Source organism: Patagioenas fasciata, chromosome Z (genome assembly GCF_037038585.1).
Source record: "Patagioenas fasciata isolate bPatFas1 chromosome Z, bPatFas1.hap1, whole genome shotgun sequence".
Lineage (NCBI taxonomy): Eukaryota > Metazoa > Chordata > Aves > Columbiformes > Columbidae > Patagioenas > Patagioenas fasciata.
In genome coordinates this window covers 26,133,429-26,147,232 of record NC_092560.1, presented here as the reverse complement: position 1 = coordinate 26,147,232, position 13,804 = coordinate 26,133,429, and the positions used below count along the sequence as shown (strand labels likewise).

Below are 13,804 nucleotides of genomic sequence, written 5' to 3'. Positions count from 1 at the left end.
CATTGGACAGTAACCAGAGAGTGTATCTCTGATGCAGCTCAAGGTATGGTTCAATAGGCATGGAGAAATGGTGTTATTTGACACAGACTGTAGTGTAAAAGCTGAGTTTGTGTCTTCAAATGTTTTCAATAAATATTTAGTATTTTCTCAAAACTTCTAAAAGTGTGCATATATCCCATTCTAGGGTGCATATTCTGGGGACTGGGAGCTAGACAGAAGACACCAGTGCAGTAGTGCTTGTGAAGTAACAGTTAGAACTTCCCATTTGGATCTCAGTTTGGCTTTTCAGTCCAGTTGCAATGTTGGTTGTTCCAACTGGGAATGATAAAGTGCATAAAAATCAGTATATTTTTCAAACTGAGAAACTGAAAGTACTTGCTCCTCCTTCCTTTTAAACAGGACCTCTATACATTCCAGTTTAGGAAGTGGAACACACGACCTGTATTATATTATATTAAACAGAATAATTCTCAAATAGGCATTCAGTAAGGAGTAACCAGAAAGAAGTGTCACTTGTCTGCAGTATCTTCTGTTTGCACCACTCTGTAGTTACATGCATTTTTTTTCATTCCCCTGTTTGTAGGCTTTATCCTGATCTCAAAAGAGACAGAAAATATAGGGCAGAAAGCCATCAGTTCTTCCAGTCCTTTTCATGCTACATTAAAATACTGTTTTGACAGAATTCATAGCTCCTGGATCTAGGTACTGTTTACAGGAGCTGTTTGCAGTTTAGAGTGGTGTAAATCAAAGCGTTGAGAAGGACCTCTACACAGTCAGGGGCCTGGCTGGCTTCCTGGATTCCAATCTTCTTATTTCTTATTAGCCATAGCTTCTGATAAAGCAGGAGACAGTTTCACAGTTTTATATGAAGGGTGGCTTTTTCACTTTCATAGCCAACTCAAGCAGAATAAGGTCTTTAGTCCCTCTCAAGAGCTCTTTGACTTTGATTAAAATGATGTATTTATTTACTAGATGGAAAGAGATGCATCTTCATGCTGTTCTATCTCTAATCTACAACTTGTGCAAGTAGCTAAGGGTTTAGGGACGTGCAAGCAATTACAGAGCATTGCGTCACCTGCCAAACGGAAACAAAATTATGGAAATCATTTGTAACTTGATGAAAAATGATTTGACACTTGATGCATCTCTTCCCAGAAACTCTGTCAACATGGCTGTGGTATCAGAATTTCTCAAACAGGCATGGTTCATGGAAAATCTGGAGCAGGAATGTATTGTAAGTATTATTACATTTTGAGAGCATTATTCACGTACTCTTAGAAGTGATTTAAAGTCATAAGCTGGACAAGGTCTTTCACATACATTTTGCTTTATTTTGAGTTTTTTTTATTTTCTGGTATTAACTGTTTAGTTTTGTGATTTGTTTTTGTTTGTTTGTTTGTTTGTTTGTTTGTTTGTTTTTGTGGTGGTGGTTGTTTGATTTGTTTCTTTTGTTTTATTTTGGTGGTTTTTATTTTCTTTTTTGTTTGTTACGTTGGATGGTTGCTTGGGTTTTTCCTAATTTAAAAAAATCTCACCATATATCATAGTAAGGGGAATTTGAGATATGTATTTCATGCAAGAATCCTGGAGCTTTTTATAGCTTCTGTAAAAGATGGTAACTATATGGCACTGGTGAGGTCATGCTACCGGGTTATAGGCTCTTTGTAGTGAGTTGATTTGTCATATTGCTGATTTTGGGCAAGCCCCATAATCTATCATGTAGTGGAATTTATCACCCATAGTCATTCTGAGAGCTCTTTAGGCATTGACTAGGGAGCGCCCATCTAGGAATAGGTTCACCAAAAGCAGCTAGTAGATAATGCCTGTGAAGACAGTGTGGCTTACCTCTGAAATTTCAAAGAAGTTGGGTAACAATTCTCCACTTGCTCGTAGGATGAGACTTGAAACTTCTCCAAGACCTTACATGCAAGAAGGGCTTGTAACCTTAGAAATTAATCAGCTGTGAAGTCCCTTAATGTGACACACAGCCAATTTGCATCAGATGAGCAGGGAAATTAATAGCACTTCATTGGCAGTGCCTGTAGGATTTCATTGTGGTTGTAGAGCCTTTGGACATAATTGCCTACCATGACAGTTAAAGAGTATTTTCCTGTGGAAACCAATTTTCCTGTGGAAACCAACTCTTCAGGTGCCTAAAACAATACAGGAAGTACTTCCTGTTTAATGTAAGAAGTGTGAAGGAAATACATACATCTTAAGCGTATCCATTACTGAGCCTGTTTAGTTCTTTGCAGTTACAAAGCTGTGTGTGTTTCTTCACAGTCCTATAATAGGTAATCCCAAATACGTGGCTTGCTTAGGCCTTTAAAAGTGCTTCTTTGCAAAACTATTCTTTGGAATGGGCACTAATGATTTTTCTTTCTTTTTTTTTCCCTCTGCAGAAATGTACACAATGTGTCCATGGAGTACCACAACAGACTAACTTTGATCCATCAGCTGATGTTGTTGCTTTGGAGAAAGCTATGACTGCAAAGGGTAAGAGGACCAGCTACTGAACCTGCTACATTAGGATTCTTCTGTAGGAAAAGTCAAGAATTGTACAGAATAAAATATCAGAGCGGGAGGCAATGGCAAGCAGGACATGTGCCTCTGTTGTCCAGAGCTTGGCAATACAGTCAGTTATGCCATTCAGTAAATAATCTCAACTCTTTGACATCCTGATGCTGTGTTACAATTTCAAACCTTAATACCATCTTAGAGTTCTGAAATATGTTGAAGGAAAGGCTGTAAATATTTAATTTCTAGAGAATCAGTCAATACTATAACATACCATACTAATAGCTTTTTATTTGATTTGAATGAAATCCCTGCGGGAGGCAGGGAATACGCTAATAATGCAGCAAATGCTTCTATTGTGCTTCTCTCTTGTAATTAAATTCTCACTTGGCACTTGCCTGTACTTTGAAACCTTTTTCCAGTTCGAAGTACTGAGATTAAATGAGTATGCATTCTTACTTTTTTTTTTTTCCCCCAGTTCCTCTATAGTGTGAGTACTGCACTCAGAACATTTTAAGACTTTCTATATGAAATTGAAGAATCATAGTTTTCTGTGTTCTATGGGAATGTATTTGCTGGATTACTTCATTAAATCACTAACTGTAAGTCAGTAGGTGATTACGGTTTCTCCTTTGGTTAAGCTTTAGTATGTCAAAAAAAACAAATATGACATAAAGGAAATAATAAAATGGAAAAATTATTATTTGGCTAAAGGACGCTCTAGAGACCACTGTAACAATTGCAGTGCCTTAGACATATTGTTTTTTGGTGACTCATAGGTGTGGATGAAGCCACCATCATTGACATCATGACTACAAGAACAAATGCTCAGCGTCAGCAGATCAAAGCTGCCTATCAGAAGGCTAAAGGAAAGGTAATGTATATTCAAGCCAAGCTTAAATTTGCACCCAGAATATCGATGTTGCTCCTGGCTCAGATGGCACCTATAGCTTTGGTTTCATACAACCAAAAGTCACAGTCCTCTGCCTTCCATAGTTTGTGAAAACCAAGCCAAAACGATAATAGCCTGTAACTGTATTGCCAGTGCTGAGCCTTTGAAAACAGCAGCCACTCTTTGGAAATAAAACCAGACTTTGAAGTTCTGACTTTCCATCTTTCTGAATGCCCTGGGGATCCTTTAAATCATGACTTGGCTGGTAATGCCAAGATTTCACCACTACCTGGGAGACAGCCTGCTGGGAGAAAGCAAGAAATGGAGAAGGGGACTTGGAGGCATCTCTCTGACTATTTAAGTCCAGAAAAAAAAAAAAAAATGAACAGGACAGGAAAGTTGTAGGACCAAAACTCTGTTCCACAAGTATACCCACACTGGTGTGGGGCTGGATGTATAGGGGGCAGTGTTCTTCTACTTCTAACTGGGTGAATTAAAATGGTATCTAGATAAGCAAGTCAGTCATAATCATAACAGCAATATAGCAATTCCTTCTCCTGAAGAAACAAGCAGCCTCTTCTGAGCCTTCTTCTGATGCATGAATGAGAGAACGTGGCTGAACTGACTGCGTGAAAACTCTCTGGAGTACTCACTGAAAAACCCTGACAATTTGACTGCCACAAAGTAGACAAATGAAAAACTTCAAGTAGGGCTTCACAGTTCTTTCTAGTAGCTAAAGGAATGATGTAGATTAAGATTCCTCAGAGATTAGACCCGATGTCTGGACTGTAGCTGAACAGCAGCTTTTTACCCTCCTCTCTAGCTCAGTGTGTTCCTTATGCTTCCTGTCACAGAGTCTGGAAGAAGCCATGAAACAAGTTCTGAGAAGCCACCTGGAAGAGGTTGTTGTGGCTCTGCTCAAAACTCCCGCTCAGTTTGATGCTGAAGAATTAAGAGCCTCTATGAAGGTAAGTCAAAAGCTTCTGAGAAAAACTCTCCTAAAGAGTATAAAGAATGTCAGGGCCTGTAAGGGACAACGGACCTGGATTTTAAAGTTTGTGCCTTGTCTTCATTCGAACCCCCTTTTGTAAAATAAATCTGTACCTGTAAACCAGGTTCTCAGAACCATATCCAGCAATCTCCACTTAATTTCAGGCTTGGAGGAGATTGGCTGCAAGTGGTATTCTGTTCTGAGAATGAACTCTTTCTGCCTTCTGAAAACTGGTTGCAGATGCCATGGTGGAAAGTCTTAGTGTTAACATACATTTACATTCGAGAAAACAAAAAGGGAAAGGGAATATTTTTCTTTCTAAGCTTTACATTCATATCTTTGATGTGCATTGTTTGGTCCCTTTAGTGCTTCTTTTGAGTGATAGTGACATGAGATGTGATATGTAATTAATTCTAAAAGAGCTGCCATCACAACAATGTATGGAAACACAGTGTAATTTTTCTTTCTTGTTCCACATGGAGACTTCAAAGCCAAGTCCTTGATTTTCATCTTATTTCTGATCTTCTAAATGTTAAGTTTGTGGTACAAAGTAGCATTTCTAAAAATCCAACCATGTTTATCAGGGGCTTGGAACTGATGAAGATACCTTAATTGAGATTCTGGCCTCAAGAAACAACAAAGAAATCAGAGAAGCCTGCAGATACTATCAAGAAGGTAATTCAGAGCAAGAAAGGAGTATTAATGGTATAACTCTATAGCAGGCACATTACAATCACACCCCCACTTCTCCTAATGAGAAGCTGAGGCACCAAGGTAGGCTGTGAGTGAAGCTTCACGTAATCTTGATATAGTTGCAGGGGATGGAGGTCATGCTGACTTTTTTCTGGCTTATGTAGATCCCAATTCAGAAGGAAAAGGCTCATCATCACCTCCAGAACTGCAACTGTCTCATGGAATGGGTCGTGCATTTAGATGCATTCTAGGATGCAAACAAAATCCAGCTGCTTTTCTCCACTTGTAAAATAGCCTTGGTTGATCTCTGCTTGATAAAAAAAAAAAAAAAAATTAAAAAAATGGTGACATTCATGGTAGGAGCAACCAGTGAAGTAAAGTCGGACAATCTTTGAAGAGATAACTAATACAGAATGTGGTATCTCTCATCTGTGTTGAGTTTCCTGCCACAAGTCAGTGTCAGCTACTCAAACAGTGGTTTCTGAGACAATGGGCTAGCTTTTCCAAGAGGCTGCCTCTCAAATAGTCTCAGTTAGAAGCCAAAAGTAATGTTTGGATTTTTCAGAAGAGTTGTGTGCTTAAGTTCAGTGTTGGTGAGAATGAAAGACAAGCGGTTCAGAAATAATTTCAAAGCCTTTGTTTGTGCTTCACAAGCAAAAGCTTAAGATAACGCCACTCACAAGACCTTAGAGGAGGACTCTGTTAGCAGATTTTGTGTTTAGCCTCCAATTTCACAACATGTCTGAGGGCTTAGAGAACATGTTACAAATATATATTGTCTCTCAAAGCTAAATGAGAGGAAGTAAGAAAAGGGCATGGCTGGTGGGCATATCTAAATGGGAAATAAAGAAAAGGCTGAAAAAATCAGACAATCACAGAATGGTTTCATTTGGAAGAGGCCTTTAGTGATCATCTAGTCAACCTAGTTGATAATTTTAAAATGAATCACAAACCCCTTTTGGTTTGATTTCAGTACTGAAGAGAGACCTGACACAAGACATTATCTCTGACACATCGGGAGACTTTCAGAAAGCTTTGGTTGCTCTTGCCAAGGTATACTGTGCTTAAATTTTTTGAGTGATGTAACTCATAATAAAAAATGAACATTGTTATAACTATATTAGAGAAGGCACATAATAGCTAAGCGTTCAGGTAATATCTATTTCCTTGCATTGTTTTTAATTTACATGTCTTAGACCATGTGTTACTGTTCTTAATCAAGCGATGATGAGCCTTTATCTCAAATGGAATTCAAAAACCAATGATGTTTGTTAGCGTTTATTAGTTTTGCTTCTAAGACTCCTTTGTGTGTGTGTGTGTGTGTACATGTAGTAACTGTTAAGAATGTGAGAAAAACAAGAGGGATGAAACTATGTCAATAGACTAGAAAGAGAAAAAGAAGTGCTTTCAATTACGGAGTCAAGGCTTTTGGCTTGCTGTTAAGATATGCTTCTAGTAGTCAGATACTGTGACAGGGAGGTAACAAGTCTTGTGTGAATTTGTTCAAAATCAGAGGAGTTTAAACACTGGAGCTGCCCAATAAAAAACCCTTTTAAAATCCATTAAAAATGGATTCCATGATTCTTGAGTACATGTCTAAGAAGCTTGTACATGTGCAGAGGAGAATATTTGGATACATCCACGTGCATAATTTTGATTGTCAGGTTTTGTTTTCAAAACAACGAGAAAGGAGTCTATTGAATGACCAGAAGCCAGGAAATCACAGTTTCCAAACCCTAAGCTGCACAATGAGAAGCAATACTTCCTGTGGATTTTAATGTAGGACTTCAGAAATAGGTTGCTGATGGCCTTAGAATGTGAACTCTGATAAACAAATGCACCTTTATTCACAGAATGGTTGACATAACTGTGTCTATCTGCAATTATGTCCTGAGTTATATATGAGGATGGTAGGGCAGAACTCTAAAATGCTGAGTTGTGATGAACTGGATGATTGTGAGAACAAATTAAATTAATTTTTTTGTTGTTTGTGTAGGCTGACCGATGTGAAAATCCTCATGTGAATGATGAGCTTGCTGAAAATGATGCCAGGGTAAGATCACACTTGGCACTCTTCAGAGCGTCTTTCTTCATCTGACTTACTTGAGACTACAAACTCTGGCTGCAAATGTCCTTCCTGCATCTTGTGCATTCTGTATCAAACAGAGATTTATGCATTCTCTAGCAATCTTTTCTGAGGGGACACTACAGGGTGTTTCAAGAAGATGGACTCAATTTGAAATCTATTTGCTTTGAAATTGTGTTCATCTTTTGAAACACCCTTTGATATCTGAAGAAAATGAAATTTTCATCCTAATATCTAGCTTCAGAAACATTTCTGCAAAACCTCTTCTAGGTCATGTAAAGCATCATTTAATAAAGGGGCTAAGGTGTGCTCAAGTATAGGCAGAACCAGCTACCATGCCTTGACCAACATGAACTCTGTGTGGTATCTATATGTATGGTATCTATAACTATAGTTTCAAAGTGATGAACCTTTCAAAATTATTGGGTAATGCTCACAGTAGTTTCTGAAAAATTCTAAAATAAGTAACTGATCTTTCCCTTATTTCTTCCACCATTATTGTGACTACTTTTGTTGAAATCTTGGTAAACCTTAGTAGTCTTTCCTGAGTTTTCAACTGTGAAATCTTACATCACTGTAGATTGACAGATAGGCAGAAAGGGACCTGGGGGTACTGACTGACAGGAAGCTCAACATGAGCCAACAGTGTGCCCAGGTGGCCAAGAAGGCCAATGGTACCCTGGCCTGTATCAAAAATAGTGTGGCCAGCAGGACAAGGGAAGTGATCCTTCCCCTGTACTCTGCATTGGTGAGGCCACACCTGGAGTATTGTGTTCAGTTCTGGGCCCCTCAGTTCAGGAAAGATATTGAGGTGCTGGAGCGGGTCCAGAGAAGAGCAACAAGACTGGTGAAGGGACTTGAGCACATGACCTATGGGGAGAGGCTGAGGGAGCTGGGATTGTTCAGTCTGGAGAAGAGGAGGCTTAGAGGTGACCTCATCGCTCTCTATAACTACCTGAAGGGAAGTTATAGCCAGGTGGGAACTGGTCTCTTCTCCCAGGCAGTTAGCAATAGGCTAAGCATGGGGAAGTTTAGGCTGGATATTTAGGCTGGATATTAGGAAGAAGTTCTTTACGGAGAGAGTGATCAGGCATTGGAATGGCCTGCCCAGGGAGGTGCTGGACTCACCGTCCCTGGAGGTTTTTAAACTGAGATTGGACATGGCTCTTAGTGCCATGATCTAGTAAATGGGCTGAAGTTGGACCAAGGGTTGGACTTGATGATCTCTGAGGTCTTTTCCAACCTAGCCAATTCTGTGTGTGTGATTCTGTGTGTGTGACTTTAAAACTATATTATTTTTTAAAATCTGACCAAGAAAAGGCCACTGAGCAATACTGCTTTTATTCCTGCTACAGAAGCAGGTTAATTTTGTCATCAGCCCTAGAAATGAAAGTTCAATAATTTACTACTCTGCCTAAGCTCAAAATTTCAATACTATTGCTCTTGGTAGAGAGATGGAGAGAGTGTATTTTTAAATCTTCTTTGCTGCTCTGAGGAGGTCTTCAGTTATTACTTTAAGAGAGGTTTGAGGAGGAGACTGATTTGATTCTTGCTTTCCATTAATTTCCTCCTGGAAAGACAAGGAGTGCTTGGTGCTTAGGCTGCTCTTTCATAGTTGCCCAGTTAATATCAGAGGTAATTTTGTTTGTCCGAAGAAAGCCTACTAGTCTTAAACACCCATGCAGACTGCAAGCATACCAAAATCTATTAAAATTATCTTCATCTCAGAACGTAATATATATCCAAGAGACCTAGATGGTGGTCATCAAAGTCAAGAGGTAGGTTTGGCAGCTGTATAGTGCTGTCTAGGTAGAATTATGACACAAGTAAAATATTACTTGATGGAGATAGAGTTAGTGTGAGGTTCTTCAGGGTTTTGTTATGGATTCCATCAAAGGCTTGAATTAATTACTGACAAGAAATGGCTACTTTTGGCTGGTAGCCTCAGAAGTACAGTATTTCTGTTCATGCTTTACTATGCTGATGTTAAATTTACTGCTTCCATTTCTTTATGACAGGCCTTGTATGAAGCAGGAGAGAAAAAGAAAGGGACAGATATTAATGTGTTTGTTACTGTTCTTACTGCAAGAAGTTACCCACATCTCCGAAGGGGTAGGTTGGAAGAAACTTTTTGTTTTTACAGAGATTGTATTTTGAATATGGCCTACTCATGAACTCAGGGAAGATACAGATTATCAAGACATGACTCTGCTGTTTTTTGTGACAGGACACATGGTTGCTGACTAAGGGTGCAGCTGGTGGTTTGGCTGTTCTTTCCATACTGGTGATGAGCCATATCATTTAGGTTTTTAACAAAACTGTTTGGATGAAGTCTCACAGAACTAGTGAACACAAGGTCAAAGGATGAATGTGGTGGGGGTTCTATATGTTCCCCACATGGTACTGCTCCTTGGCCAGATTGCCCTGGGTCAGGACATATCATCTGATGTCACAGGGTCCTGCGGAGTCACTAGACCACCTCTGTCCCTACCACTGAGAACACCAATGCTACCATATCAGCAAAGTCCCATTCCTTACACTGACTCCCCCAGGCCATGCAATAACACTGTTCTTTACACAGTGATGGCCAGAAAATACGAGAAAGGTGGCTTGCGATCAGTCATCTGTGGGCACTGCTGCAGCAGTGAGGGCAGAATAAGGCAGAGGCAATACAGACAGAACACTGTATTTTCATCACTGCTCATGGATTTTTCTTCCCTCATTTAGTCTTTCAGAAGTACACCAAATACAGCAAGCATGACATGAACAAGGTAGTGGATATGGAGATGAAGGGTGATATTGAGAGATGCCTGACTGCCCTTGGTAAGTGGTTCTGCAGATTGTAAACTAGTAGATATACTGACCGTAGGATAATCTATTTTTTATTTCCATCACAATTGCTCTGATAGGAAGCCGTTCTGGCCTTATTGTGTTTCATTGAGAAATTTGCTAAATTATACTTTGGAAAGTCTAGTCTGAAAATAGTGATTTATTTCAGTTATATAAAGTCAGTTCAAGTTGATGGATGACTAGAAATATCTCTCCTGATACAGAGAAAGGTCTTGTAAGAACTGATGTGTCGTCAACTTAGGAAGACCCTTACAGGAAGACAATATGCCAAAAAGAGCTGTCAGAAGAACCACAATATGTATCAAAGATCCAAATGTGTTCAAGATGTCTTCAGAAAAATAAAGCCAGACCTCCTCTGAATTTTATTCAAAGATATTTAAAATAGACAATTATTAAAAATATAACAAATTTCCTTCTGTAATATTGTTCTAGAAAACACTCTTAGAAGCTTTGTAATATAGCTATATATGAAGGCCATCATCCTCATGAACAATAAAGTGAGTCAGTCACTCACTTAAGTCCCTCTTACCAGTAGACTAGGGATTGAATCAGAAGCCAGACACTCATGCTGTTCTCAGTTTTTGTATCGCAGTCAGGGGAGCTTTGGATTAAAGAATCAGTCCCGTCAGATGTCTCTAAACACCACAAGTGAAGGGCAAGTATTCAGTGTAACTTGCTTTACAGAACACCAGATCTGAACCTCCAGCTCTGTTTTCTCTTCCTTCTTCTTGGGAACTGCAACATCTTTCTCAATTTTGTGGCAGTAATCTAGGGAGCACAGTCTTGCAATTTTTCTCTCCTTACTGAATTATTTTCAGAATAGATAGAGGAAAGCAAGTGCTATATCTCCCATATTTTGAAGACATGGAACAAAGAAAGAGACAAATAGGATATTCTTTGCCTTTTGTTACTTGTTACATGTATAAGAGGTGTGACATTATCTCATTGTTTCATTACAGTGAAGTGTGCCACAAGCAAACCAGCTTTCTTTGCTGAAAAACTCCACTTGGCGATGAAGGTAACCCAGAGAGAGAACTTCCCTTTGTAAACATGGGGTGCTTTGTAAGCTGAAAAATAACTAGCTATCTAGAAATCTCTAAGCTCTTTATGTGATAAAGGAGGACTACAGAAGGAATTTCAGTGTTTTCTTCTCTCTCTTTCTGTTATTTGCTTTGAAGCCTCTGCATGTCTTTCCATAGGAGTAGCTGTCTGTTTGATATGGGTATTCAGGGAGGCATCTGTCCATCCACGCATTTATCTTTTTACTCTAGACAGTGACAGAAAGCCGACTGGAACTTTTTAATGAAACCACAAAAATATAAGTGAAAATTAAATAGGAAAGCACTTACAGGTCAGGGTAGGAACCCTGTAGAAACCTGATCTTCGGCAAGCCATCCATGGTCCTTCTGGAAAATTTGGAACCTGGGCTGAGTGAGTCAGGTGGACATCCTGAAATGGTCTAGTATACTCCTGTAACTTGGCTAGGAGCATTGTGAGTTCACTGCACTCCTAAAAAGATATTGAAAGGCAGGGAAATCTAGATTGTCTATGGCACCTATGAAGCTCCTGAAACAGTTTAGCAGACAGGTACTTTCATAACTCCAGTGAATTGGTTAGGAACGGTAGATGAAAAAAATGAGTGAATCTTTATGAAAAAAAGATTCATCACACACCTAAAAAAAGTTTAAAAGGTGGTGAAGTCTAAGTTGACTCTGGTATGTAGCAAGCACTGTGAAGAATGTGTCTCTTGCTAGAAAAGAACTGAAGAATTCCTTAGAAAGGAAATCCAGGATTGGAGGTTGCCTGCCAGAAGTGAATTGTGCTCATCAGACACAGAAGGGGGATATGAGAGGACTCCCTCCTGAGAGATGTTAAGGGAATGGGAAGTGGGCTGTGTATACCCACGAAGAAATCTCATGGATTAACACACAGAACTTGCTTTAATATATTTCAATGACAGAAAAACTTTTTAACTTTTTTTTTTTTTTCCTTTCTTGCAGGGCTTTGGGACACGGCACAAAGACCTCATCAGAATCATGGTTTCACGCCATGAAGTGGATATGAATGAGATCAAAGGCTATTACAAGAAGATGTATGGCATTTCTCTCTGCCAAGCCATTATGGTAGGTTTCCTCTCAGGTGATGTATGAAATACAGGACTAGTAAATTATTTGGGAAGCTCAGTAGGGGTTTGTTGCTTCTCAGTCACCAAGTCATCCTGAGTAACTCGTTGTAGCTGAGTAACCCATGTGCTTAGTGATCAACATTACAAGGGCAAAGCTATCACAATACCTTGTGCCACGTGCTTCAGAATATCATCTTACAGTAGAAGCCAAGGGTTGAATTGAAACTACAGTATCCTCAAGTTCCTGTGCTGGGACAGAGATAAAGAACATTGCCAGGAGAATGGATATGACTACACTGACAGCACTGTGGGAGATATTGATGCAATTGTCTATTGGCTTTTAACATTTGAGGTAATTCTGCAAATACCTCGTTAACTTGAGAGTTATGAGGTCTGCTTTCCAGGTCACTGCCAGACTATGAACACCTAGATGAGGTTACACAGGAAGGCGTCCAGTGTCTATGTTTATTTCTAGGTCATAGGAATAATTTCAATGATGGTACGTGGTTTAAGCTCAGTCTGTGGCTAACACATATGTATTATCAAGTGATTAATTTATGCAGGTGAAGGCTCCATGGTTGGTACATGTATATGGAATGCTTACTGACATTTATTTCACTTGAGACCATTATCCTAAACATTGTGGGGTTTTGTGCTTAAATTGACAGGATGAACTCAAAGGGGATTATGAAACGATCCTGGTGGCTTTATGTGGAAGCGATAACTAAGGTTCCTGTTCCTGCAATGCACTCAAGCTCTGTTAATGAAATTCTTCACATATGTCTCAACTCTCTTCATAAAACACAGGTTTTTCACACTGAGGTTTAATATATCTTCTTGTCATTATGTATCCAAAGTGAAAAAATTGCCTGAGGTTTCTGTGTGCTTGAGAAACCAAGAAAAGTTAAAGATTTCCTCTATGCAAAGCAAATAAACTTTCAAAAATACAATTAACCCATGTGTAAGTTTGTATGTCTTTTGTTGTTTCTCTGCATATAATTTCAAGTTGTCTGAGTACACGAAGGAGGCAAAAGTCAGTAAATAACTTAAATAGTCACCATGGAATGTGGCAATATCACACAGTATAGCTGAGCCTATGCCTTTCCATTTCACGTCAGCTACGCTTTATGTAAACCAGATGTAAGAAAAATGTATTTAAAAGTTGCTAGAACATGACCTGATTTAGACCTTGGAAAATTAAAGTAATCGATTGATAGTTAATATGCTGTTTATTGACACCTGTAAGACATTGCAAATGGTAGATGGGGTTGAGGAATGTAACTATTGCTCAGCTAATTAGAATTGCATATAGAGTGTATTATGGCTGGAATTAAATGGGAAAATAAAGAAGAAAAACATCCCAGGCCTGTGCTGTTTCAACATAAATCTCAGGTCTGTGTCAAGCTGCAATATAAACTTAGCTGCCTGGCAGCTCCCACTTAGCACCAGCAATTAACGCCACCTGTGTGGCCTTGTCTGTATCTAAACTGCAGTGAGAAAGAAAAAAAAAAAAAAGAAAAACCTGGCTGCCTGCTTTCAAGGTGGTGAAAGGGCGGTTTTCTCTTCTCCCCACTGCAGCAATGTTGTAATACTGCATGGAGCAGTCTGAGGGTGAAATTTAAAGGCATCCCTAGCAGATCCGTAGTTCTA

The 13,804-nt window shown here is 39.2% G+C and overlaps 1 protein-coding gene across 1 annotated transcript; it reads left to right on the top strand.

Moving 5' to 3' along the window:
• The first annotated feature begins 1,168 nt into the window (after positions 1-1,168).
• LOC136115211 (annexin A1) lies at positions 1,169-13,075 on the top strand. Its single transcript, XM_065861180.2, has 12 exons — positions 1,169-1,234; positions 2,403-2,496; positions 3,297-3,391; positions 4,264-4,377; positions 4,985-5,075; positions 6,067-6,146; positions 7,090-7,146; positions 9,198-9,291; positions 9,907-10,002; positions 10,989-11,047; positions 12,030-12,152; positions 12,823-13,075. Exons 1-12 carry the CDS (start codon positions 1,169-1,171, stop codon positions 12,880-12,882), a joined length of 1,029 nt encoding a protein of 342 aa, XP_065717252.1. The 3' UTR covers positions 12,883-13,075.
• The last annotated feature ends 729 nt before the right edge of the window (positions 13,076-13,804 follow it).

What these genes read in the sequence shown, in the direction of transcription:
- LOC136115211 (XM_065861180.2), top strand. Translation starts at nt 1,169, where the DNA reads ATGGCTGTGGTATCAGAATTTCTCAAACAGGCATGGTTCATGGAAAAT. An exon ending in CTTTGGTTGCTCTTGCCAAG is followed by an intron (nt 6,147 to 7,089) that starts GTATACTGTGCT and finishes TTGTTTGTGTAG; the next exon opens with GCTGACCGATGTGAAAATCC. An exon ending in AACTCCACTTGGCGATGAAG is followed by an intron (nt 11,048 to 12,029) that starts GTAACCCAGAGA and finishes CCTTTCTTGCAG; the next exon opens with GGCTTTGGGACACGGCACAA.